This window comes from Elgaria multicarinata, chromosome 16 (genome assembly GCF_023053635.1).
Source record: "Elgaria multicarinata webbii isolate HBS135686 ecotype San Diego chromosome 16, rElgMul1.1.pri, whole genome shotgun sequence".
In the NCBI taxonomy this organism is placed as follows: Eukaryota; Metazoa; Chordata; class Lepidosauria; order Squamata; family Anguidae; genus Elgaria; species Elgaria multicarinata.
The window spans coordinates 5,274,774-5,302,166 of record NC_086186.1 but is presented as its reverse complement, the minus strand read 5'-3'; the positions used below and the strand labels follow the sequence as shown (position 1 = coordinate 5,302,166).

The 27,393-nt window shown below is 45.7% G+C and overlaps 1 protein-coding gene across 1 annotated transcript in view; it reads right to left on the bottom strand.

Annotated features, from left to right (window-relative positions):
• Positions 1 to 27,393, bottom strand: part of ENTREP2 (endosomal transmembrane epsin interactor 2) — a 204,949-nt gene that overhangs the window by 20,060 nt on the left and 157,496 nt on the right. The window contains exons 4-5 of the mRNA XM_063142264.1: positions 20,262 to 20,390; positions 5,008 to 5,115 (exon numbers count right to left, since the gene is read on the bottom strand). Of these exons, the coding sequence (XP_062998334.1) occupies positions 5,008 to 5,115; positions 20,262 to 20,390 (237 nt within the window). The remainder of the gene's footprint in view (positions 1 to 5,007; positions 5,116 to 20,261; positions 20,391 to 27,393) is intronic.

The window sequence follows — 27,393 nt, the reverse complement described above, 5'->3', positions numbered from 1 at the left end:
ACCTCCCACACCACCAGCTTTTGTGCCATTTTATGGAACCAGGATTTGGGGCTGGGGGGCTGGATCTGTGGGGGGGGCGGGGGTGTTTCTTAGCACAACGGACTTAGGTTACTCGTGCTTTGAATGTGCCACTCAGAAAAGAGGAGCAAAAGGATGGAAGAAACATTGACTACACATTCAGTGAAAGGGCAAACTGATTTTCTTTGGGCTCATCTGCGAAAGGACTTTAAAATTCTGGGAAAGACACTGTTGCCTCTCTGTGTGTGTGAGAGAGAGAGATATCCTCCCTCAACCTTGCTTCTCTTATGAAAAATGCTTTTAACTTGCATAAAAAGGACCCTGGTGCTAAATTGCCCTGAATATTCATGGCTGAACACCTTGATGTTTGATGCTATTGTCACACTCAACTAAGCAGACTGGCTCTTATCGCCCATGGGATCAGCGACTCTCCCTTCCATACAGCAAGGTGAAAAAAAATGCCTTTGCAATCAGGACCTTGACTTATAGGGCATCTTGTGTCTCATTGTGAATTTGCAGGAGAAAGAAACGAGCCAACCAAAAGTCCTGTAGAGCTACAATGTTTAGGGCACACCTGGTCATCCCTTAAAGTTCATTCATTTGCTCTTGCACCAAGAAGGTTTGGGGCTGATTTATAGGATCCTTTGAGTGAGATGAGTGATGGGTTGACCCATTGATGGGTCCTGATGGCTATGTGCTACCTTCAGTATCAGAGGCAGTAAGCCTGCATACACCAGTTGCTGGGGAACATGGGTGGGATGATGCTGTTGCACTCAAGTCCTGCTTGTGGGTTCCTGGTTGACCACTGTGTGAACAGAGTGCTGGACTAGATGGACCCTTGGTCTGATCTAGCAGGGCTCTTCTTAGGTTCTTAGGTTCTTAAATGGATGTTACAGTGAAACAGAAGGCAGAGAGGTCATCTAATTGCTTCAATGCAGGCCCTGATCACTGGCAGGGCAACCCATCGCTGTAACATGGACTCCTTTAGAGCAGGGATGGCAACCTATTTTAGCCTGACGGGCGAATTCCATTTCTGAGAAGCTCTGGGTGGCTGCATTCCAGTGGTAGGCAGAGCCAAAGGCAAAGGGGAGGGGCCCAAAATGCAAAAAATCCCAGCCTCTTTTAGCTCAAAGCTTTGCTGCCAGTAACATAGGACAGGCATTTCAGCCTTTCAGAATGGGGGGAAACGCCAGTAAACCATCAACCCATTGGTGTGTGGGGGGAAAGGGGGTGGGCCTGTGGAAGCGGGTGTGGCCATCTGAGAAACCCCAAGTGGGCTGGATTGAGACCCTCCCAGGCCTGAGTTTCGCCACCCCTGTTACATAGGGACATTGGACATCTTCTATTCATGTGGTTCCTTTTAGGGATACCACAAAGAATCAAATGGTTGTTTGATTCCTCGTAAATGGAGTCGGGCAAAGCACGGCCGTGGGTGAGGCCTGGCATGACCAAGCTTTGAGCAAGACTGGTTGGGCCCAACCCTTGAGTGTCTGCAGCAATCTCCGAGAAAGGAAGTGGCAGAGGAGGCGCTCAGAGTGCCCATTCCCCACACATGGAGGGAACGTGGACTCCGTGTTCCAGCATCCACCCATAGAAAATGTCACTATTTGCTAATCCCGTTGGGAGCCCGCAAGCGGTTTGTGCACACTCCCATGGAGCACGTGCGAAGGGTCAAGCTCTACTTGGGGGTATATGGAGTTCTTTTATGCCCACAATTTTTTGGCCAAGAGGGATGCATCTGATGTCTGCTTGGGGCATATATGTGCATGCATGTGCACACATATGCACTTACACACACACATGCTCCTGCACATCACCTCTCCCTGCCTGCTGAGATCTCGGGATTGCTGGGATCCCCTGGGAAATGTGACTGGGGCCCAAGTTGGGGTGTGCACAGGGAGCAGCCGAGGGCCGCGTGTGGTTGTGCTCCTCTGCTTTACAGACATGTTTAGTATATGATACAAAGGATGCAGAGCAAGTCCTCGAAGAAAGAAATACAAATGTAGCAACTGTACTCACTCGGTCGATTTGCTTAAAATTTGTTTGCCCCCCCCCCTACTTTCACCCTCCCTTCAATCATTGAAGTGAACCTCAAAAAAGTGTATTACTAAGAGCAGATGTCCTTGAAATGGGCTGGAAATAAACAAATACCAACAAATAGTTTCCTTCTCTTCCTTCCCTCTTGCGCTGTTGTCGTCTGCCATGCATCTCACAGGCTCTAGGGGCGTGGAGTATTCATTCGCACAGCCCTGGGTCTTTGGAAAAGACAGAGATTGGGTTGCGCCCTGCTGATTTAGGGAGATTTCCATATTAATGGCGGGTGTTAGCACACCATGCTCCCAGCCTGAGGGAAGCAAGCTAATTTTGTTTCAGGATGGGGGTGGAGGTAAGGGAGTAGTAAAGAACGGTTTAAAGTGCAAGGAGCCTGCCTGCGATTTGCCGCTGGGCAGAATTTAGGGAAATCGGGGCCCCAGGGTGCGCTCCATATGGCTTGCCTTTATATTACACCCTTTAGATACATACAAAGGTGATGCGGATTGAGACGTGGTGGGAATGGCAGAATTGGACGCAAGAAGCTAGCTCACGTAGAGCCAAGGCTGTTTTCAAGCCCCTGGAACTAACCCCCTCCCCGCTGCCGGTGGGCTGCGGTTGGTAAAACAATTAATTTAAAATAATTTAAAAATAAATCACCAGCTTGCTGCTGAAAATTTGGTGGCAAACTGCTCCGCAGTGCTAAAAGGGTTCAATTTAGCTGGTTTGCAAGCTCCAGTTGAGCCTTTTAGCGTCCTGCGGCATCTATGGAATGCCAAAATGGACAAACGCCGCCTACAAACAAGCTAAATATGACCCATTGTATTTGTTGTTTTTAAATCTATTTTTTTTTCAGAATAATTTGTAAAAGAAAACAAATTGGGAGCCAGCAGGGGCCCCCAATTGCAGCCTTTGGACGATGCGTGGATGTAGTCCATTACTGCAATCTGACTGGAATGGCTCTCCTGGACTTCAGAGGATCTTTCTCTCCCTCTGTTACCCGGCCCTTTTAATTGGAGCTACTGGAGGCTGAATCTGGGACCTTCTACATGCAGAACAGGGGCTTGGGCTGCTCAGCTTTAACCCTCATAGAATCATAGAATAGCAGAGTTGGAAGGGGCCTACAAGGCCATCGAGTCCAACCCCCTGCTCATTGCAGGAATCTACCTTAAAGCATCCCTGACAGATGGCTGTCCAGCTGCCTTCCCCAACTTGGCAGCAGAGCCCAACCCGCCAATTGGAACCCAGAATTTTGAAACAAGCACATAAAGGAGAAGATGGCAGGAGACCACTGGTCCTTGCATGGGCCCTTCCCAGTATTCTCAGAGTCACTTCCTGACTTCTGTTCTTAGGGGGAGGGCGCATTTCGGGGCAGGGCTTCCCTTCCTGACAAATGGTCTCAGGTTTCCCCAGTGCACCTGCCCTTCACTGTCAGCTTCTTGATGGGCGCACCCTGTGGAGGCTGGTGGCTCCAATGACAGAAGTCTAAAGAAGTCTAAAGGAGCTATTCATGGGGAGGGCCACAGCTCAGGGTGATAGAGCGCGTGCTTTGCATGCAGAAGGTGCCAGGTTTGATCCCCGGCTTCTCCAGGTAGGACGAGGAAAGGAATTCTGCCTGAAACCCTGGAGAGCCATGGCTGCCAGTCAGTGTTGACAATACCAGGCTGGGTGGACCAATGGTCTGACTCAGTATAAAGCAGCTTCCTCTGTTCCTACGGGTGCAACTCTTCTTGCACTGGCAAATGGTTCCTAAGGAGGAGATAGACAGAGACACTCACTCACAGCTAGGGTGGCCACCAATACACCTCCAAAAAAGGAGTACATGCATCGCCCCTAAAGAGGTGAAATATAGGGCACTGATTCACATACAATGTGCATATGCTAATTGGTAGTTACTTATTAAAATATTTCTAGGCCACCTTTCAGGACAGAAGCCCTCCCAAGGAGGTTTACAACATTAACATCCATATAATAAAAAAACCAATACTATAATACGGCAGCAAATATTAATAAAACACCAGCAATAAGATGTTACTAAAAGCCTACAACAGAATTGCCACTACAGAGCAGAACAGTCGAATAAAACATTATCAGGGAAAGGCTGGAGCAGAGAACTAAGTCTTTGTTATTGAAGGTATGCAGTAGATGCAACTTTAGAAAGAATGACTGTAGCTTGAATAGAAATGCAACATAGACTGTGCACAGGTGACCTACAAGCCTGCCAGTCCAATCTCCTGTTCAGGTGCTAACTAATGATGGACAACGTCAAAGCTTCTGGTCTCTTGGATTCTTCTGGTTCTTCTTCATCTTCTAAACCAGACATGGACTGGACAACCTTTCAATTGGAGGACACTTTCCAATAGAGGACTGACCTCTGACAGCCCTAGAAATAGAGGTCTGTCCTCTGTAAAGTAGGATGCATGGGGCAGAATCCAAGGGGGCACTTACACCCCCCAATGATTCTCTTGCACCCAGCTTGTTCAACGTTGATTTTGCACTTCTAAATCTTTGCACTGGTGATTGGTTCCTAAGGAGGTACATAGGCTCACTTAGACCCATCTGAGACATTACTGTAGAGATTATGAGAAGCAGTGTGGTGTAGTGGTTAGAGTGTTGGACTGGGACTATGGAGTTCTGGGTTCTATTCCCCACTTGGTCACAGAGCTCAGTGAGTGAGTGACTTTGGGCCTGCCGTTGACTCTCAACCTCACAGGGTTGTAGTGAGGATGAAAACGAAGAGGAGGAAGACCATATCACACCACTTTGGGTTCCCTGCAAGAGGGAAAAATGGGTGGGATATACATGTAATAATAAATAAAGCCAGAGAAGCCAGATCTGGTCCTTGAAAAGAGAAGCCAGATCTGGTCCTTGAAAAGAGCCCCATCGATATTGCACAGACACAGCGAGGCAAAGGAAGACGCTATGTCATTATGCATTCTCTCATTGGAATTCACTCACCATTTGCAGAACATCAGAGGAGACCATCTGCATGCAGCACATTGCGGTTGCCAGAGCGCAGACAATAGTAGAGATGATATTGAGAGCGCACACACTAAACAACAGGTCCTGCGGAAAAGAGAAAGAGAGAAAGAGAGAGAGAGACGGGCAGAATGTCACTCCTTATCTCAGCAAGACAGACGATGGGCGCTGAAAACATCTTTAGCAGATTGGATAATCAACACTGTCAATGGTTATCAGCTTGACGTGGGTCTTTATTAGGCCTGTCCAATTTAGCCTACGTGTGGGTAACCCTTTCGTGGCTCAGAAACAAATCCAGGGTATGCATGGAAAAGTTAGAAGCATAAAATCCTCTTAAAAGAGAGCTTCGGCTATTGGGCGGTATAGAAATGAAATAAATAGGGGTCAGAACAATTATCCCAGCAAAATCTCAGTTTTCCTCTCTTTTTGGAAATTGGGGCAAGGAGGGGAGGGGTTTTTAGCCTCAGATCTCATCTTTATTCTACTTGTTCCCAAACCTATTTCGGGGCACCTACAAAAGATGTAGCACTTCTCTGTGGTTAACGAATGCTAATATATTTTTGCCTGGGTCTCTTCCAACAGAAGCTGTGAGATAATATCTACGATTAATTGCTCTGGTAATTTATCACATGGTTTACTGGATGTGTGTTGGGTGGGGGGGAGAACCACTCTTTGCGTGTATGTGTGCATTGTATGTGAGTTGTATGTGAATGTACCACCTGCTGTGGCCCTTGAAGCTAAAATGCCTAGAGGTGTACAAAATTATGCATGGTGTGGAGGATGTGGAAAGGGAGACATTTTTCTCCCTCTCTCATAATACTAGAACCCACTGGGGTCATGCCATGAGGCTAGATGGTGGGAGATTCAGGGCAGATAAAAGGAAGGACTTCTTCACACAGCACACAATCAAAGTATGGAATTCACTACCACAAGATGCAGTGATGGCCACTGATTTGGATGGCTTTAAAAGAGGTTGGATCAATTCCTGGAGGAGAAGGCTATCAATGGCTACTAGCCCTGATGGCTACGTGCTGCCTCCAGTATCAGAGGCAATAAGCCTATATACCCCAGTTGCTGGGGAGCATGGGTGGGAGGGTGCTGGGACACCATGCCCTGGTCGACAGCTGTTTGGCCACTGTGTGAACCGAGTGCTGGACTTCCTGAACCCTTGGTTTGATCCAGCAGGGCTTTTCTTATATTCTTATGTGCTTAAAGCAGCCTTCCTCAACCTGGGGCGCTCCAGATGTGTTGGATTACAGAATGCGGCTGGGGCATTCTGGGAGATGCAGTCCAACACATCTGGAGCGCCCCAGGTTGAGGAAGGCTGTGCTAAAGCCTACCGTAGGGCACATTTGAAAAACAGGTCTCACACTTGCTTCACTATCTCAGAAAGGCACCTATGTTAAGCTTTATTTAATTTGCAAATGTATTTAAATTTAATCAATCTAGTAATTGGTTGAACGGCAGTTGATCAGTCAACTAAAAAGCACCTTCCAGTCACCGAACATCCATTTTCCACCCCACCCCCTTCAAGTGTGAGATAAGGTGGATTTTTCTCTTCTTTTTTGAAAAGGTGATTTTACTTTCTTATTCTTCTTAATTTTACAGCTGCTGGTGAATGGATGCATCCTCGGAGAGTCTCCCCTGCCTTAACCTCAGGGAGGCTTGCAAAAGATGAAGCCAAGAAACAAGTGAAGTTCACAGAGAATACATGAAAACAGTCTGTTAACAACGGACAGAATTAACTCTGAGGGGGAAAAGAACTCTCCATAGAATCTGGGCCTTTATCGTAAAGATGGACGAGGCTCCTTCTGTTCCCTCCAACTACTGAAATAGCTTCCACGGTGTGCCAATTGACTCGAAGCAGCCTTGTTGGCATGATGCTGGTGGACATTAGGGGCCATTGAAGAGAAGGGATTTGGCCCCTTTCATCTGAAGGCCGCTGGTATTTGAATATGGGAAGTAGACAACCAATAAGAAGCTCGCTCAGTCCAGAAAACGGGTCGTCGAATCCCAGCCATCGAACAGGAAATGACGAGCCAAAAGAACAATGGAGGGACTTGGGAAATCCACCAAGCCTACAGAACAGGTATCATCAAGAACCAGAGATACGATGGGATGGTTTAAAGGGAGAGCAACAAGCAGACCCTTTGGTCACGTCAAGGTCAATACCAGCCCAGCAGAACGGGTCCAAGAGGGTCGGTGTTAGATCAGCTGACTGCCTTGCTCCCAGCAACATCTTCATGGGCACATTTCTCATCGCCGCCTCACCTGGCACAGGAGAAGTAGGGATGAATGAGAGGGCCGTGGGGTAGGGCAGCGGCCAAGAAGTGTGCCCACAGACAAATCTGAGAACACCTTTGGGTGTGTTGGGCAGATGAATAAAGAGCAGCGAGGAAAAGGGATCTTCAGAAGTATGAGAAACTTTTGGAAGGGGTGGTGTCTGCAGGACCGTTTCTACACTGAAGTCCTCCCAGAGTTCTGGACTTCGCTAGCTTCCTCTTTAATGACTTTCTAGAAGATGGTGGGAAACTGTTCTTGCCCTCAGGGCCAGACTGATTCTTAAGACATCCACAGTGGGCCAGACAGTGGCAGTAGATAGTTTACCTGAAAAACCATCCCCCGACATCATCTGAATCCCTTTATGCTGTCAGCTGACAAGGAAAACTCTGCTCTTATCACCAATCAATTTTTGGAGATAAGAGTGGGCTTTCCCTTGCCAGCGCAAGTGCTAGTCTTCTCTAGTATTGATAAACAAAGAGGGAGCAAAGCACAAGTGGATGTGATGTCAGGAAGGAGTGTGCTTGTCACTCAAAGCTTTGCGGGATGGATTGGGGACCATGTCTTTATTGGGGACCATAAGATTCTAGTCCATATTATTATTTACCTTTAGTTCATATTTTTTCACTGGCTCATCTTCAATGAACTGAAATAAAATGTTCTCATCAAAAACATCGATCTTTTAAAAATACCTCTTGCCTGCAAAGTTGTAGAAAAGTCTATGGGCTTTATGAACCACAGGATAGAAATGTTCAGCCAAACCCCTTATGGCATAAAATCAATTGTAAATTTACTTTGGTTTTAGTCAAGGAAGGTGGGATTTTTGAAATCTTAATGCCTCTTCCTGGCTCCCTTATGTTATCTGAATGTCAAAAACTAATCATGTATTGGGATCCTCTATTTATGAAGGTGACACAGAAAAGAATGGCACCCACAAACTCTCCATGCCATTTGCAAGTGGGGAATTTCAATTATTTTTAAGGGAAGAGGAGAAAGCTTAAGGGTTGGGTGTACTTACCAGTTGGCAACTTTGACCACAGTGCTTGATTATAGAATCACAGAATAGTAGAGTTGGAAGGGGCCTATAAGGCCATCAAGTCCAACCCCATGTTCAATGCAGGAATCTACCTTAAAGCATCCCTGACAGATGGCTGGGTGGCACCAATGGTGGCCACCACCCTCCCTCTTCAAAGACTCCAGGATGATGCCACGAAGAGGCACTGGAGGGGGACAAAAGATGGTTCCCCCCTCATTGGGCTGGTCTTGATTTCCTCCAAAGTATTGGTATCCAAAATAACAGTTGGTTGACCTAGAACATTTTCCCTGTCCACCTTAGCTCTGTCCATGTGGGGTCCACAGTCCAGCAGTGGGCTTGACCCTGTCTACCCACAGTCCAGCAATGGGTGGAGTTACAAATGTGACTAGCCCAAAGTGGGTGGAGTTACACATGTGACTCTTATCCCTTTTCATTATGCAACAACATCTAAAAAAGACATTTCCATCCAGGCATTCTCCACTCCAAACTTGTGCAAGAATCCCTCCACTAGCTTCATATTTCGGGGAAGATGTGCATAAACACCAAGCATGACGGAGTAAATAATATTAATAACCTGGGCTGGGGAAGGGGTGCAGGGTAGCCACTTATGCATCTCCAACGAAAGAGGGTTTCCATTTCCATAACATTTGCAGATGCTAATTGAAAAGTGTAGTTGCAAGCTTAGAAAGAATGACTGTAGCTTAAATAGGAACACAACATATCTCAGCATAGCAGGGAAACTGTGAACAGGTGACCCGTGAGCCTGCCTGTTTGCTGGGATGTTCAGGAACTAACTCTTGATGGGCAACTCCAAGTCCCCTACTCCCCTGGCTTCTCATAGTTCTTCTTTATTTTCTAAACTAGACTTGGATTGGACAGCCCTTTAAATGGAGGATGCTTTCAAACAGAGGACTGATCTCTGACCGCCCTTTCAAATAGAGGACTGATCTCTGACAGTTTACAGAGGGCTGTCCTCCATAAACTAGGACACATGGCCACCCTAAGGGGGCATGGCCTGTAGGAGAGTCCAGAGGTGTGGCGTTACACCCCACAAGTCAGTTCCCAAATGTATGTCTGAAGTTTGTAAGTTTGTGGTTTTTAGAATATTGGCCTGAGTGGGCGGAGTTAGAATGTCTTGGGAGGGGGGAAAAGTGATATATAAGGGAAGGACTGAGGGGATTGAGGGAGACTTTTGGGTACTCTTAGCGCTCTCTGTGTGTTAGCTCTTGGGGTTTAGAGTACTTGGGTCTGGAGAATTTGAGGTTCAGTGTAGAGAGTGGTGTCTTTGGAGTGTGGTGTGCGCATAGTTGATGTATACTTAACAGTACTTATAATAAAGAAAGCTCAAGAGTGAGTGTGGGAGAGAAAGGAAAGCGTGTATGTGAATGGGTGAAAGGATTGGATGAAAGGTTTCAAAAAGGTTTTTAAATGTTTTATTTGAAACAAAGCTTGTGAGAACTTCTAAAAATAAATTTTAATTATTTTGTTTTAACTACCACAAAAATCCCACGTGTCTGTTTGGCATTTATCATCTGAAGTTTACACATTTAGCACCCACTCTGACAATAATTCACCTCAGCACATATAACTCACAGCACATTATTTTATTATTGAAATTCCTCTCCATTTAACCGCTTTCTCCACATAGTTTGGAGGAAGGTGGGTTTTATCCCTCGCCTCAGGCGTATCAAGCGGTGGTGCTTGGCTTGAGCAGGTAGTAGCCACGGCCGGGTCTGTTGTTCAGAGCCTGTGTCGTGGCAAGAGGTCCGGACCGAGAGGCCTGGAGGTCTGCATTTGGCGCACAGATCAGTGGTTCCCCCATTCCTGAATTGGCCAACCTTCCTTTTCCTTATTTTCAATATTACTTTGAGGCTGCATAATGATACAAAGTGCTTTCATCATTATTTCCCAGGACTTCTGGCTTAACATTTGATGCATTACATACCTGGCATGCAAACAGAATTGCCCCCATTATCCATAACAGCCACTGAACCTAATTAAAGAGCACCACTCCTAAAGTTAAGTGGCACAAGACGGGGAAGAGAGACGTCTGGAAAATTAAAGCCATAAATAATGTTTTCTCCTCCTCCTTCCCCTCCTCCAGCCTACGAAGTTTAATTAACATCCATCTATTTCTTCTTCTTCAAGTGATTGGAATAAATACGATGCTCTTGTTTTTCTCAAAGCCTGAGAAACAGAAATTTTGCTTTGTTCCGACAATGCAGCAGCCCACAGTGTTTAAAGAACATCACAAACCGTTGGGACCATATCTCATAAGCACGTGCGCTCTGCACAAAACAAGGCAAATTTCCGTAAGATATAAGATTAGATGAAGTAACAGCAGGCAAAACTAATTAACATTCCCAAATACACAAAGATATTGTCTCTGTTGGGTGCATGGGACAACATTATCTTTCCTGACACACTAGCCCACAATTCAGATCAGTCTGAAGTCAAATCTACAGACTTACGGTACAATTACCTGGGCTAAGGAGGGGCGAGGGTGTGTAAGAATAAATGTAAAAAATGAATCACATTGGTCCTAGAGAGGCAGAATGTGTTTGAACACAGAAGTATCTCCAGAGGCAGCAGTAACAGGACAGCAACCAATGGAGGCCGCCATTTTTTCTTGCAGCTGCCATTTCCCCTCCCACAGTGCCCCAGAACTGTGGGGAAACAGTAAGAGAGGGTCACAGCCTTCATTCCCTGCTTGTGGGCTTTCCCAGTGGTTGGTCACTGTGGGGAATAGAACATTGGACTAGATAGTACTTTGGTCTGATCCAGCAGGACTGTTACAGTGGAAATAAAGTAGGTGTGAGAAACTGGTGGCCCTCCAGATGTTTGGCTTACAACTGCCTTTAGTCCTAGCCAGTACAGCCCATGGTGAGGGATGTTGGGAGATGTAGGTTAAAACATCTGGAGGGCCACCAGTTGCTCCCCCCTGGAGATAAAGTGTCCACAACGGCAGGTCTGGTGCTGAATATAGATTCCATAAGAACCTAAGAAGAACCATGCTCGATTAGACCAAGGGTCCATCTCATCCAGTATTCTCTTCACACAGTGGCCAGCCCACAAATAGAAAGGCCACAATAGCTCCCTCTGGTTCCTCCATCCTCCCAGGAGACATCAAAGCCATTTAATAGTCTGTGGGCACTAACTCCCTGCCTCCAACTGCAGCTCTGAATAGAGTTATATATGCAGAAGATGCAAAACGTTCTTCGTTCTTGTTCCAGCTGTGTCAAACGGTTGGGGGGAATCTTTCAACACATCTGAGCCCTAGCTCACCCGCTTTATGGTTGCTGATTCACCTCAGGCACAGCATGCTCTTCTCTTGCACAAGCCTACGCAGTGAGGGATTGTGCCCTTCGCGCACACAGTTCTTTCGGGCACTGATTTAATGCTCTCACCTATGCGCACCTCATGCGTCATCACCAATGTGACTTGAGAGAGCTCATAAATCAGCGGCAGCTGCTAAAAAGGGGGAAAGCGCTTTCTGCTGACACTTGAAAATGCTCAAGTATGAAAATTAAGCCATCGCTCCATAGTTGGCGGCTACTTGCTCAGCTGGGAGTGCCACATAATGATTTTTAAATGATTCTGCTAAAGTGGAATTAAGTCAATGCATTCAATACATTACTCAAGCAGCGAGCAAAGTTTGAAAACAAAAAGGGGGCACGGTGACGGGGAATTGGGTTCTCCTCCCCTCTCTTCACCCCCATTCAGTAAGGAAGGGAGCACATTCATTGCCTCTTCCAAAAGAGAAAGCAGTCAGTCTGGTAGATCTGCACCCTTAAGGACAGTCTTGGCTGGAGCTATGCCCGAAATCTACGGGGCTTTCGAAGAGCAAAAGAACGAACACAGTTCTTTGGATGAAGAGAAAATCCTGGGGCAAAGACATCAGTAAAGTTACAATTCCTGATAAATCTCCCTTTTAAAAGTAAATCAGGCAGGCCGTATACAAAGAGCTGAACAGGAGAAGGGTTTAGAGCAGCCTTCCAGTGAATGAGAGACAGAAAAATAGTGACAAATGATGGAATTCGTTATGACTTTACCTCTCTTTTAGGTCTATCCTCCAAACTACTCCATGCTCCATTATTTCTTAGTTTCCATTTCCCTAACATACAACTGAGAGTTTAAACGGGCCCATCTGGAAACCTGCAGTTTGTTCTCTTTGGGCACATTTACAGGAGACCCTCTTCCTTCTGGCTGAGACTATTACCAGTGGATTCAGGGTCCCTGAGAACTCCCAGCAAGGTGGCCACATGCACCATCACCAAAAGAGAGGACAAAAGAAGACACCAATCTGCACAGTCCCTGCATAGGCAAATGTGTATCTTTAGGTGCAAATGTAGAAATAATAACTACAATTTTAATAAAAATACAAATATCTCACCACAGTGGAGACTGATGATCAGGGGTCTGGAAACAAAGCCCTATGAGGAGAGACTGGAAGAACTGGGCAAGTTCAGCCTGGAGAAGAGAAGTCTGAGGGGAGACATGAGAGCACTCTTCACGTACTTAAAAGCTTGTCACACAGAGGAGGGCCAGGATCTCTTCTCGAACCTCCCAGAGTGCAGGACACGGCATAAGGGGCTCAAGTTACAGAAGCCAGACATCAGGAAAAACTTCCTGACTGTTAGAGCAGTATGACAATGAAACCAATTACTTAGGGAGGTTGTGGGCCTTCAAGAGAGGCCTTCAAGATGCTGCTGGACAATCATCTGTGAGGGATGCTTTAAGGTGGATTCCTGCATTGAGCAGGGGGTTGGACTCAATGGCCTTATAGGCCCCTTCCAACTCTGCTATTCTATGATTCTATGTTCTTCTTCTTCATCATCATCATCATCATCCATTAGTCACATCAGTCACAGGATCACATCAAAAAACTATGCAGAAAACTTTCAGAAACTGGGCCTACCAAAATACATCCACACCAACATCCAGAAAGCAGACATACTCAAAACGTGTTCAATAGTCAGGAAGTTTCTGAGTCAGTAAAGGACAGCATGACTTGGCAAAGCCTGTCATGTCCATCTAGAAAAAACGCCATGAGTGAGAAAAAGAGACGACGACGACGATGATGATAATAAATGTGCTACTGCATCTGTCATGTTCATTTCCTCAGTCACCCAAACACCCTGGGTGGAAACACAACTGTGCAGATCTCCCAAGCTATTACCATCAACCTCAGCTGAGAGTGATTCCACAAGTCCAGGCCTCCGTGTCGATGGCACAGGAGTGAAATCTTACAAAAAGGAAGCTAAAATTATCTCACAGCTTGGAGGGGTTAGATTCTTTAGATAAGGGCCTTGGCAAGCTATCATTTGGGGGACAAAAATCCCTAAGATGTCTTTTATAGCCCTGGAAATTTAAACAGACAAAAGTCACATTTTTGTTCTTTCTTTGCTTCGCTGGGCTCCGTTGAGTGTTGCCTGCAGTTAATCCAAATCCAATCATACAATAACAACTTCTCCGCTGAAGAATGACAGCTTAATACGGTGAACGCCATTCTTTCGTGGCCCTTAAACCTGGCTCTGTTTAAAACACGCACGTACACACACACAGTGGCAACTTCTTTGGGCTTCTTACATACATCAAAACATGTTTACTTCTCTTCAAAGCAATTGCTTTTAAGTCTTCAATGGATGAACATCCTCTATAATCTTGGAAAATTACAGTGATTTGCAAACTCCCTTATTCTTCTGACAGCGTTTCTCTATCAAGTACTGAAGGGGGAATAAAATACAGATGCTACTTAATAAATATTCAGGAAACACACTTATATATCAAAGGTCAGTCTATGAAACCGCATGTCCTGCTCTGTGAGGGCAAGTGCTCCATGCTTGGAATCTTTGTTCCTAAGTTTATAAATCAAAGTTGTGGTTCAGGTCTGTAGTTTGAGGGTCCACTCCCAAAATGGCAGGCTAGAGCGGGGATTGAATGTAGGGGGCCACCTCAAACTATTTTGCTGCCTGAGCGTTTCAGAATAGGGTTAAGTGCTGCTTCTCGTGATCTGGATACTACGCTTTTGTTTTAGTAGGGGCGGAATAGTAATTTTGTGGCAGAATTGTTGAAAGAATCATAGAATCATAGAATAGCAGAGTTGGAAGGGGCCTACAAGGCCATCGAGTCCAACCTCCTGCTCAATACAGGAATCCACCCTAAAGCATCCCTGACAGATGGTTGTCCAGCTGCCTCTTGAAGGCCTCTAGTGTAGGAGAGCCCACAACCTCCCTAGGGAATTGGTTCCATTGTCGTACTGCTCTAACAGTCAGGAAGTTTTTCCTGATGTCCACACAGAATCTGGCTTCCTGTAACTTGAGCCCATTATTCCGTGTCCTGCACTCTGGGAGGATTGAGAAGAGATCCTGGCCCTCCTCTGTGTGACAACCTTTTAAGTATTTGAAGAGTGCTATCATGTCTCCCCTCAATCTTCCCTTCTCCAGGCTAAACATGCCCAGTTCTTTCAGTCTCTCTTCATAGGGCTTTGTTTCCAGACCCCTGATCATCCTGGTTGTCCTCCTCTGAACAACCACAAATATGTGGTTGGTTTGATTTAATCATAAACTACCTTTCGATACATAATTTCCATGGTGTAACTCTATGGTGTGTGGCGGGTAGCTTTGATGATGTCATCAAAATGGCTACCACCAAAATTAACAAAATCATCAGTTTCTCCATAACTAGAGGACAGGTTTTAATTTGTGAGGTCCCAAAATTTGGTCTTAGGATGGCTTGCATACTGATGTTTAGTGGGTGGAGAGAAGTCTCAGTGATACTTTTGGGTTAGGGTTAAGCCTCAGGTTAGGTTTAAGGTTGGGAAGGCATGGCTACCAGGGCAGGAACTGGGGCCGTGGAACAGCCTAGGAGGGTGAGGCAGACTGAGTGGGCCACAGGACGACATGCACACTGACTTTTAGTTGCTTGAGGGAAATCTCAGTGGTAGGCTGGGGTTAGGGTTAATCCTCAGGTTAGGGTTGAGGCTGAGGAGGCATGTCTCCCTGGGCATATACTGGGGCCACGGAAGAGCCCAGCAGGGCCAGACAGATTGAGTGGGCCAGCAGGATGTCTTGCAGATATGTTGGACTACAACTCCCACAAGAACGTAAGAAGAGCCCTGCTGGATTAGACCAAGGGTGCATCTAGTCTTGAATCTTGTATACACAGTGGCCAACGAGCTGATTATGGGGAACCCACAAACAGGACATGAATGCCACAGCACCCTCCTGTTCATGCCACGCTGGCTGAAAATTATGGAAGGTGTAGTCCTACACGTCTAGAAGACGCCAGGTTTGGGGAAGGCGGATTTAACGGCTGCTACAAATTGTTCTCGGGGAACAATCAACAAATCAAAAAGTGGCCTCGATCAGGTGACCCAGAGAAAATGCTGCTGACACGGCAGGCGACTACCCCACCCAGCTTCCATGCATAACAGATGGATTTCCTATGGAGAACTATGATTTGTAGCTCTTCAACAAGGCTCTTTTAATTCCCCTGAACTTTGGGAGGTTCATTCTACAAACATGGAAAAGGCAGAATTAGTGTGTGAAAGTGTGAAAGGCGTGTAAATCGATAACTTTAAAGGCCATGGCCTAACATCATTACCGACTAGATCTAAAAACAAGCTAGGTTTGGCATTACTGTAAAGACGACTTCCTTTATCCTTGATTGACTTCAATTACAGGGCTTCATTGCTTATATACCCACAATCACCTGAAAAGAGATAATGAGCACTAAAGCTTTTTCACCCATGAAATTGCTCTCCATGTACTCCTTTTACTTGGGAAACTCAAGGACAGACATGTATATATATATATATATATAGAGAGAGAGAGAGAGAGAGAGAGAGAGAGAGAGAGAGAGAGAGAGAAAGAAAGAGAGAGAGAGAGAGAGATTAGAAATGACAGAGGTCTAACTGGCTGTTGCTGAAGAAAGCAGACCTGCTTACTTGTAACTGTTCTCAAGAGTGTGTTCTACACAGTTGCACATCGGAGAGGTAAGCAAACCAGAGAGACCACTTGAAACATCATTAGATGAGGCTAAAGTGGCCGAAAGTGCGAATGACGTTGGTGAGGGAGAAGGGTGACTCCATCACAATCCCGTCCTGGGAAGATTCTAACGCTATCGAGTAGCAATGTAGGAGGAGTTTGTTCCGTCTACATTTTGAAGCAAACCAATCTGATTTACACCTTCTGGCCTAATGCAGACATCAGAAATGCAGTTATCCTTTGGATTTTTCATATCCTTGAGTTTTGGGATTCAGTTCTTGGATCAAACAAAGTAGTAAATGTTTAGAAGTGTGTATTGTGTGAGGAGATATGTTTGGAAATTCCTATTTTAATACAAACGTTTGCCGGCTGAAGACTGTGGGAATCATAGGTGGACTCGCCTGGGGGAGGTTCTGCATGCATTTATGTGGCTCCTCTTTTGATGTCATGCCCAAGGATTTCATGTACTGGGTCTCATCAGATGTTTAAATGTCAAGTCCTCTGAAGACCAATTAATTGCAAGATAAGACACTCTATAAATCAATAAAATAAATACAGAGCTGCCATCAGCAATAGCTTAATGATCCCTCTTACACACTTTTTGGTTGTGGACTTTGCTGTTAGCTTTCATGTAAGATAATCCAGTATTCCCCAACCTCTCTCCCCATCCCTCACCCTGTTTAAGATAAGGGAAGGACAGCTGCTATTTCAGGAGCTGCCCAATCCCCTCTCTCATCCCCCCTAAAAATAATTTTAAATAAATAAACCAGCTAATTATTGTGCATATTTGCTGTTCAGATTTTCTTACTGTCTTGGATTGTTTGTGGTTATTATGGGTAAGCATGAATACTTTCTTGTATGTGTGTGTGTGTGTGTTTGTGTATGGTCAAGGCACCAGGAGGTTCAAACTCTGGTGTACAAGTCACCATTGTTGCTCTCTTTTTTTTGCTCTCTTTTTCACCAAGAAAGTATTGTCACAATGAATACCTTACTCTATAACGTAATGAGCAAAAGAGTCAACGTCTCCTGAAAGCATAGCAAGCAAAAACTGACGCAGTGCCAGAACCTTGTAAAGCTGTGTGTTACCTGGCCGTGACATATTTTAAATACTTCTAAGCACAGTCAGGCAGTTAAAACATTTGCTATTTCCACACTGATCATTCAGTCAAGATGACCAGGTGCAAAGGACAGGTTGGCTGTATTTTCAAGAGTTGTACAGCAAAGTAATCTTTGGGAAATTTACCTATAGATGCACCTGCTGAAATTCCCTCTTCTTGACAAACACGAGGTACAGGATGATCAGGGGTCTGGAAACAAAGCCCTATGAAGAGAGACTGAAAGAACTGGGCATGTTTAGCCTGGAGAAGAGGAGATTGAGGGGAATGATGATAGCACTCTTCAAATACTTGAAAGGTTGTCACACAGAGGAGGGCCATGATCTCTTCTCGATCCTCCCAGAGTGCAGGACACGGAATCATGGGCTCAAGTTACAGGAAGCCAGATTCCGGCTGGACCTCAGGAAAAACTTCCTGACTGTTAGAGCAGTACAACAATGGAACCAGTGACCTAGGGAGGTGGTGGGCTCTCCCACCCTAGAGGATTTCAAGAGGCAGCTGGACATCCATCTGTCAGGGATGCTTTAGGGTGGGTTCCTGCATTGAGCAGGGGGTTGGACTCAATGGCCTTATAAGCCCCTTCCAATTCTACTATTCTATGATTCTATGAGTTCTATGGATGTGATCACCTAAGACTCCTGAACAAATGTAGCTTATGGAATAAGCTCACAGAGGTCCTCTAATGGATCAGTAACTGTTTAAAGAACAGGAAGTGGAGAGTAGAAATACATGGACAGTCCTTGCAATGGAGGGATGCAAAAAGTGGTGTCTGCCAAGGATCTCTATCAGGATCAGTGCTTTTTAACTTGTCCATAAATGATCTGTAGTTAAGAGAGTTGCGCTAATGATACCACTTTGTTTAGGGTGGTTAAAACAAAAAGGTATAGCGAACAGTTAACATGGCACATGAAGTTCACTGATAGGGTCTGAGCTAGATCATGGTGTCATGGTCGATACCCCAACGAAAACTTCAACTGTGGCTGCTATGAAAAGGAAAAATTCCATGATGGATAAAGGAAAGGAATAAAAAATGAAACTGCCAGCATTGCACAGCCTTTACACAAATCTACAGTAATCTTGGAATACCATGTGGAGTTCTGGTCACAGCACTGATGTTGTAGAGCCAGAAAAGGTGGAGGAAAAAGGCATCCAAAGCGAAATGGTATAATCCCTATTTAAAGCCGTCTAAGCTATGGCTGTACACCGTCCATATATATCTGCCGTATTCTTGCTCATCTGTGCCACTTCCTTGTCAAGCAAATGGCCACATCAAACCCAGTGCGCGTAACAGCTGTTTCTGCTCGCAGGAGCCTGTAGCAATTACTAATCATAATTACAGAAGGTGAGTGTTATCGCTGTCAGTGTTTACCTGATTAGCTGTAATTTCTTCACAAGCCTACTAAGATCCTTCGGATAAGGAGAGAGCTGAACAGCCACACCAACACAACCCCTCCCCCTCGCCTCAAAAACATGGCATTCAAATCGAGAGGCGTTTATTTTTAAGGACTAATCCTCTCCTGTCAGAAGGAGCTGGACAAAAAGCTGTGGATTCACACCAGTCCCCTTCAGATGTTTCAGACTACAATTCCATCAGTCCCAGCTGGCACGGCCAATGGTCAGGAATGGTGGGGAATGTAGTCCGGAACACCCGGAAGACACAAGGTTGGGGAAGGGCGATTGACACAGAGCCTTGCTAGACCTACGTGAAAATCGGTGCTTCAGGTGCAGCGAGGCCGTGCTACAATTAGCATGAGCCGTCACGCCTATCTACATGTCAGACGCGACGAAGCCCCGTCGCGTCCGCCATTTTTTTTTGTTAAAGGGGCCGGCGTGCGCAGGAGCGCACCACCGGAAAGGTAAGGTGTTTTTTTAAAGTAGGGTCCCCCCCATCCCCCAATTTCCCCCCCACGACCTCCCCTGGCCTCCAATACCCCCTGTCCCCACCTCCTGTATCCTGCCGCCGCCGCCGCTGTCCCCAGCCACTCTGTCCCGCTGCTGCCACCACTGTCCCCAGCCGGTGTTTCCTGTTGTCGCCATTTCTGGCCTGTGATGCCTGCTGTCACCATGTCCTGCAGGCCGGACATGGTGACAACAGGAAATGCCGGCTGGGGACAGTGGCGGCGGCAGCGGGACAGAGCTCCTGGGGACATCGGTAGCGGCAGCAGGACACAGCAGGTGGGAATGGGGGGTTGGCGAGACATGGACGTGGGGACAGGGGGGGATCAGAGGCCAGGGGAGGTCGTGGGGGGAATCGGGGGAAGGGGGGCGAGAGCGCTGTGGCCCATCCGCTACTTTTCCCGGCTACTCGCGCGTAAGTGTGGTAACTGGGAGAAGCGGTGGAACGGTCCACACGTCTGCAGTCCCGGCCTCAGCCCAACCTGAGGCCGGGACTGCGGGAAAAACCGGGCTAAATGGGGTTTCACTTACCCCGCGCCCAGGGAGGTTTCACCCCTGCCTGACCCCGGGATCCCCTGTGCATCATCTGGATGCACAGGGGCAAGCCTGTGGCGAGCACTGGGCTAAACCTCCATCTAGCAAGGCCCACAGTTTTCAGTTTCACAGAGCATGGAAGCAGCTACTTGCTTGGTAGACCGTCCCTTGGACCATGAGGTTGTGCTAAGGATGGCCACTTGGCACATCAGGAAAGTGCCCCACTGCTGCTATTTCTATCAATAGCAGCTTCCCTCCTGGGGCAAATAGCAGGTTGGGTGGTGGTGGCGGTGGGCTAGGTAGACTTGATGAGGAAGGGGGCGATGGAGGGTTTCTGGCCCTGCACTTCGCAGGAGAAGAGGAGATCCCCTCTTTGAATTTCACCTTTAGGGTCAGCCTGACCACGTTGCACTCCTGCAGCGGGTTCAGTTTCAGCATCTCGCCGAGGCTGCAGCCAGAGGTCTGGTGTTGTAGTTCGCAGCAGACGCAGACGCTGTCGCTGTCGAATTTAATCTGAGAAAGTAAAAAGAGAAAGAGAGAGAGAGAGAGAGAAACGAGATCACATCAGATTTTTCAAACAGGCCAAAGTTGTCATAGTCTTTAGCTAGACCTAAGGATTATCCCAGGCAAATGGAGGGGTCATCCCTGCCTGCTCCCGGGATTCCCTGTGTGTCATCTGGGATAAAGGCCTGGTCTAGCCATGGCCATAGATGTGTTAGGCCCATGGAACAACAAAACAGAGAGCATCCAAGATCATGTTTTTATCTGGCCAGATAATGTCTAAAGTTCTAAAGCGGAGTTTTCAAGGAGTGATGAACAGTAGAAGAGCCCTGCTGGATCAGATGAAACACCTGGCTTTTTAGGGTTGCCACATGTCCTCTTTTATAGTGGACAACCCTTTATTTGAAGGGCTGCCAGAGGATCATCCTCTACTTGAAGGCATCTTCTTTCGGAAGGGCTGCCCTGTTCCAATTCTGGTGTAAAGGCAGAGAACCGGAAGAACTTTTGTCCGTCAAGATTTAGCATCTGGACAGCAGACTGAACACACACACACACACACACACACACACACACACACACACACACACACCCCTACCTCTCTGGTCACAGTCTTTTGCTGTAGCGTATTTCTATTTAAAATGTAATGATTATATCGCTTATATAAATTATCATATGCAAAATTTATGCAATCTGGATGGCTTTAAAAGGGGGTTGGATAAATTCCTGGAGGAGACGGCTATCAATGGCTACTAGTCCTGATGGCTATGTACTGCCTCCAGTATCAGACGCAGTAAGCCAATATGCACCATGTCCTGCTTTGTTGGTCCCTGATTGACAGTTGGTTGGCCACCATGTGAACAGAGTGCTGGACTGGATGGGTCTGATTCAGCAGGGCTCTTCTTATGTTCTTAGGTTATTTTGTCCTCTTTTTTGGTGATGCATTTCCACTTTGAGGGGGCAAGTCCTAAGTGGCCACCCATGGCTTTTCTCTCAGGATCAGAGCTGGAACCAAATATGGGTGGAGCCAGAAACAAAGCAGGTGGAGTTATTTACATAATTCTTTTTTAAAAATGCTGAAAAATTGTGAACTGGCCTGTGCCACGACACAGGCTCTGAACACCAGACCTGGCACAGCTACTCCCTGCTCAAGCCAAGCACCACCGCTTGATACGCCTGAGGCGAGGAATAAAACCCACCTTCCTCCAAACTATGTGGAGAAAGGGGTTTAAATGGAGAAGGATTTTAATATATATATAATAATGCGCTGTGAGTTATATCTGCTTAGGTGAATGATTGTCAGAGTGGGTGTTATATGTGTAAACTTAAGATGATAAATGCCAAACAGACACGTGGGATTTTTGTGGTAGTTTAAAAACAAAACAATCAAAATTTATTTTCAAAAGTTCATAAGCTTTGTTTCAAATAAACCATTTAAAAACCTTTTGAAACCTTTCATACAATCCGGTCACTCATTCACATACACGCTTTCCTTTTTCTCACACAATCACTCTTGAACTTTCTTTATTCTCAGTATTGATTAATATACTTCCACTACATGCACACCACACTCTAAAGACACCACTGTCTACACTGACTCTCAAATTTCCCAGACCTTAAGTACCCTAAACACAGAGAGCACTAGAGACTCTACGAGTACCTAACAAGTCCCCCACAATCCCCTCAGTCCTTCCCTTATATATCACTCCTCCCCCCTCCCAAGACATTCTAACTCCGCCCACTCAGGCCAACATTCTAAAAACCACAGACTTACAAACTGCACATACATTTGGGAACTGACTTGTGGGGTGTAACGCCACAGCCACCCATGTCTTTTCTCTCAGGATCAGAGCTGGAACCAAATATGGGTGGAGCCAGAAACAAAGTAGATGGAGTTATTTTTAAAATGCTGAAAAATTTTGAACTGGCCTGATTCAATGCAGACTGAGTTGGGCTAGTTTGCAGGAAAGCAAGCCAAGGTCCAGGGGGCTGAGCTGATGAAGAAACACTGACTTTCACCCCATCCCCCAGACAGATTTATCCGACATCCCTACCCTAGACTTGGCATGAGGCAGTTTCTAATAACATTGCTGTTCATTTTTTATCCCCTTTTAAAAGCTGCATCTCTGCATGGCTTTAACCCGCCAATGTTCAGGCAACGTTTGCTCTGCAAACTGTAGCATTAACCCTGCAAAGGGTCTTGGCTCCAGAGATGGGACCTTTTCCGCCTGTGATCATGAGCTCAACTGGAAATACCCAGAGAGAGTGCCGGCAAGTCAAATAAAAGGCACAGGATGAATTTGAATGAAATGTGTACTTTGCATTCAGGGCTCTTGTTAAATTTAGTGGTTGCTCAGAAGTCTACCATATGCTCGACACTAGCAGCAGGGCAGAGCTTAAAGTCAATACACCCCTCTGCTAGAGGGGGAGGGGGGAAACCCACCACCCACCAGTTCCTGACAAGGAAAATGCAGTCCACACAAAACTACTGATATCAAAGCTAGTTAGACCGTTCTTCGCCTCAGCTCGGCAAAATCCAGCCACCCAGATGTGACGGTTTGTATTTGACACTCGTAATGTGAAATATAGATCGAAGGTCCACTTTAATCCCACACAAGGCAAAAGGGTCACAGAACTGATAGCTGAAAACACAACAGCATCTAATGAGAGCCCCCTGCCAAGTTCTCTTTCTCTGCCCCAAGACGGGAGTTTTCAAACTGCGGTGTAGGGAAGCCACTTTCCCTGACCTGAAATATGTGTGGCTTGTTATGTCTGGGTCTTAACACCAATGAGGTGTATCTTATTTGCAACAGTACATAAGGCCCTGAAATTCTTAGAAGCTGGATTTGAATATCCACTAAATTAAGACTTATTACATTTTTACATTCCTGTAGTGCCCAGTTGCCAACCTCCCTGGGCGGCTAAAACCCTAGAACTACAACATTAGCCAACATCAGCGTGTTGGCTAATGGCAGCTTGTCTTCTTCTTTTCCCCTTTTTGTAGGGGTTCCGCAAGGCTCGGTGCTTGGTCCGCTGTTGTTTTCTTTATACATGTTGCCCTTGGGTAATCTTATTCAATCTCATGGCCTCCAATATCATCTGTATGCCGATGATACACAATTATATCTTTCTTCTCCGGATCTTTCTCCTGATGTTCACGATCGTATCTCGGCATGTCTCTCAGGTATCTCAGCTTGGTTGCTTCATCGTCGTTTGAAACTTAATATGGCAAAGACTGAATTGCTTGTTTTTCCTCCTAAACCTTCTCCTCATCTCTCATTCTCTCTTACTGTCAATGATGTTACACTTACTCCAGTCAAGGAAGCTCGTAGTCTTGGCTTTATATTTGATTCCTCGCTCTCCTTTATTCCTCATATTGAGGCAGTAGCTAAATCCTGTCGTTTTTTCCTGTATAATATTGCCAGGATTCGATCATTTTTGTCTGTCTCTTCTGCCAAGACTCTTGTTCATGCATTGGTTATTTCTCGGTTGGACTACTGCAACCTCCTTCTCACTGGCCTTCCTTCTTCTCACATCAGTCCGTTGGTTTCTGTTCATCACTCTGCTGCTAAGATCATCTTCTTGGCTCTCCGCTCTGACCATGTCACTCCACTTCTGAAATCTCTTCATTGGCTTCCAATCCACTTCAGAATCCAATATAAACTTCTCCTGTTGACCTACAAAGCTTTTCACTGTCTAGCTCCTTCCTATCTCTCCTCTCTCATCTCACACTATTGCCCCGCTCGTGCTCTTCGCTCCTCTGATGCCATGTTTCTCGCCTGCCCAAGGGTCTCTACTTCCCTTGCTCGGCTTCGTCCATTTTCTTCTGCTGCCCCTTACGCCTGGAACGCTCTTCCAGAACATTTGAGAACTGCAAGTTCAATCGCAGCTTTTAAAGCTCAGCTAAAAACTTTTCTTTTTCCTAAAGCTTTTAAAACTTGATTTTGTTCTGACTTTATACTGTTAGTTTTACCCTACCCTGTGCCTGCTTACCCTACCCAGTGCCTGTTTGCATTCTCTTCCCCTCCTTATTGTTTTATTATGATTTTATTAGAATGTAAGCCTATGCGGCAGGGTCTTGCTATTTACTGTTTTACTCTGTACAGCACCATGTACATTGATGGTGCTATATAAATAAATAATAATAATAATAATGATCAAATATAATATAAAACCTTTAATATACAAAAGTGTAAAACAAAAAACAACACAAAAACAGGACCTGTTAAATGCTGTATCCTATGCTGCCAAATACCTGGGAGTGGAGGAGCACCAGAAAGACGGCAATGTTGGCACCAGGCAGAAAAGTGCTTCACATTAAGAAGTTTCGTTTAATCTCTTTGAGTGTGAATGGAGACAATGGGTTCTTTCCCCCCTACAACTGTTCACTGAGGGCCAAAGCACACACGAATTTAAAGATGTAGCAAACTGCTACATTGGAGGTTTTTGTTTTTCACTCTAGAGTAAATGCAAGGCCCTTAGGAATTGGGATTCCTAGTGGGGGGGGGGTAGAAACACAGACCCATCGCCCCACTTTGCTCCCAATCCAGATTGGATCCCCCCATACTTGAAATTTATATTGCCAAATACTGATTCTTAGCAGGGTGTTGTCCTAGGCTGCTTCCTACAAGGCCACCCAACTGCTGGCCCCCACATTTGGACTTCAGTGGACCAGAAGTTCCAATTCCGGTGCCTTATGGGTAAAAAGCATGCTTCCCACCACAGAAACCATGACAGCTACCATGATATTTGTGGCAGTGGCCATGAGTTGTTTACCCTCAAGGTGCCAGAAGTGGAACTTCGGGCACATTGCATTCCAGTAATATAAAGGTGGTGGCCACAACCATGGCCACTGAGACGACCACAGAGGGAGACCCAAGCAACATCACCAGCATTGTGGTCCCTGGCATTTGGCCAACCATGCCATGAGGGCTCCCTTCCTTTCACATGAGGGACTCAGATATGACGATGTGCAAGATTATTCAAGGCAAAGCTATTTCTTAAAGCACATAAGAACAGCCATGTTGGATCAGACCATGGGTCCATCTAGTTCAGTATTCTGTTCCCACAGTGCTCAACCAGATGCATGTGGGAAACCCACAAGCAGGACATGAGTGCAACAGTACCCTCCCACCCATGTTCCCCAGCAACTCATATTGAGAGACATTCGGCCTCTGATATTGGAGGATTTTAATATACATGGCAGTATCCCATGCTAGTCCTACAAAGAGTAGACCCACGAAATGAATGGGACTGGATTTCAATGGGTCTACTCACGCTTACATTGCATAACTACCCATGGCCATCAGGTAGGGTGACCATATGAAAAGGCGGACAGGGCTCCTGTATCTTTAACAGTTGTATTGAAAAGGGAATTTCAGCAGGTGTCATTTGTATATATGGGGAACCTGGTGAAATTTCCTCTTCATCACAACAGTTGAAGCTGCAGGAGCCCTGCCCTCTTTTAAATCTGGTCACTCTAGTATAGCTCCTGCAGCTTTAACTGTGGTGATGAAGAGGAAATTTCACCAGGCTCTCCATATATACAAATGACACCTGCTGAAATTCCCCTTTCTATGCAACTGTTAAAGATACAGGAGCCCTGTCCTCCTTTTCATATGGTCACCCTACATCAGGACTAGTAGCCCTTGATAGTTTTATCCTCCAGAAACATAGTGGAAAGAAATAGATGCTACAACCTCCATCATGTTTTCACGACTAAAATTAAAACCTTGCAGTAGCCATTCCATAATAGGATGGTGCTGCAACGGCCATTATTCAGGTACAGAACAAGCAATGGAGAAGCAGTACATATATTCAAATTTCTAGCACAAGACAAGAAGCGAGAATTCTCAGGTGCAAGAAATGATGCATTGCTGTAAGCTTCCAGAAAATCTCTAGTTAGCCATATTCCTCAGCTAAAATGAATGTAAAATGGATCTCATTCCTTACAACTCCTTGGTTGTAAAAATGGTCTGCGCATTCTAATTTATCATCACAAAGATTTTCACATATTATTTTAAAACCACCCAATATGTGCTTCAGGGGAGCAACAGCCACGAACCTTTTGGAAATATTTAGCAGATATATGGAAACCCCTTCCCCCTCCCATAAAAATGAATAAACCTGACAGAAATCTGTCAAGTAAAGACGAGCGCTTATTTGATTTGTGTATTGAGACCGCTGCTCTTGCCAGCATTTATGAACAACAAAATGAGATTTGGCTTATTGGCTTGGTTTGTTTTATTTCCATGCTTCTATTTTAAGAAGCCCACAGAAGGGATGAGGCCTAGATGTTTATATCAGATTTTTCGCTTGGCAGTTTTAAAAAGATGTAAACCACATACAAACAGTCCATGGAGGAGTGGTGGTGGCATTTTCACTGCTCAAAAGGTAGGCTCAAGCAGAAGACTAGTTGGTAAGCTGAGACTAAAGCCAAGCTGAAATACTGCCCACCCACCCCACACAATTCCATTGCTTCATTGGCAGTTGGAAAAACTGAGGGGATATTTTGATGATTCTGGATGAAGTATAAAGTGTTGGTTATCACCTTAAAAGCCCTACATGGTTTGGTCCAGGCTACCTGCGGGATCGCCTTCTCCCGTACAATCCGCCCCACACACTCAGGTCCTCTGGGAAGAATCTACTTCAGTCAACCAAAACTAGGCTGACAACTGTTACCCAGAGGACCTTCTCTTCTGCTGCTCCCAGACTGTGGAAGGGCCTGCCGGAGGAGATTCGTCAACTTGACAGTCTTTTAGCATTTAAGAAAGCTATAAAAACTGGTCTCTTCTGGCAGGCCTACCCAGTGGAATTTTAGGGTGCTTTTAGGATGCTTATAGTATGTTTTTAGGAAGTTTTAACAATGTATACTACGTTTTTAATCAATATTTTATGTATTTTATACTTATTGTTGTTTCCCACCTTGATCAGGATGGAGAGGCAGGTAAGAAATATTGTTGTTGTTGTTGTTGTTGTTGTTGTTGTCAGGAGGGAAAAAGAGGCAGTGGGGCTCACC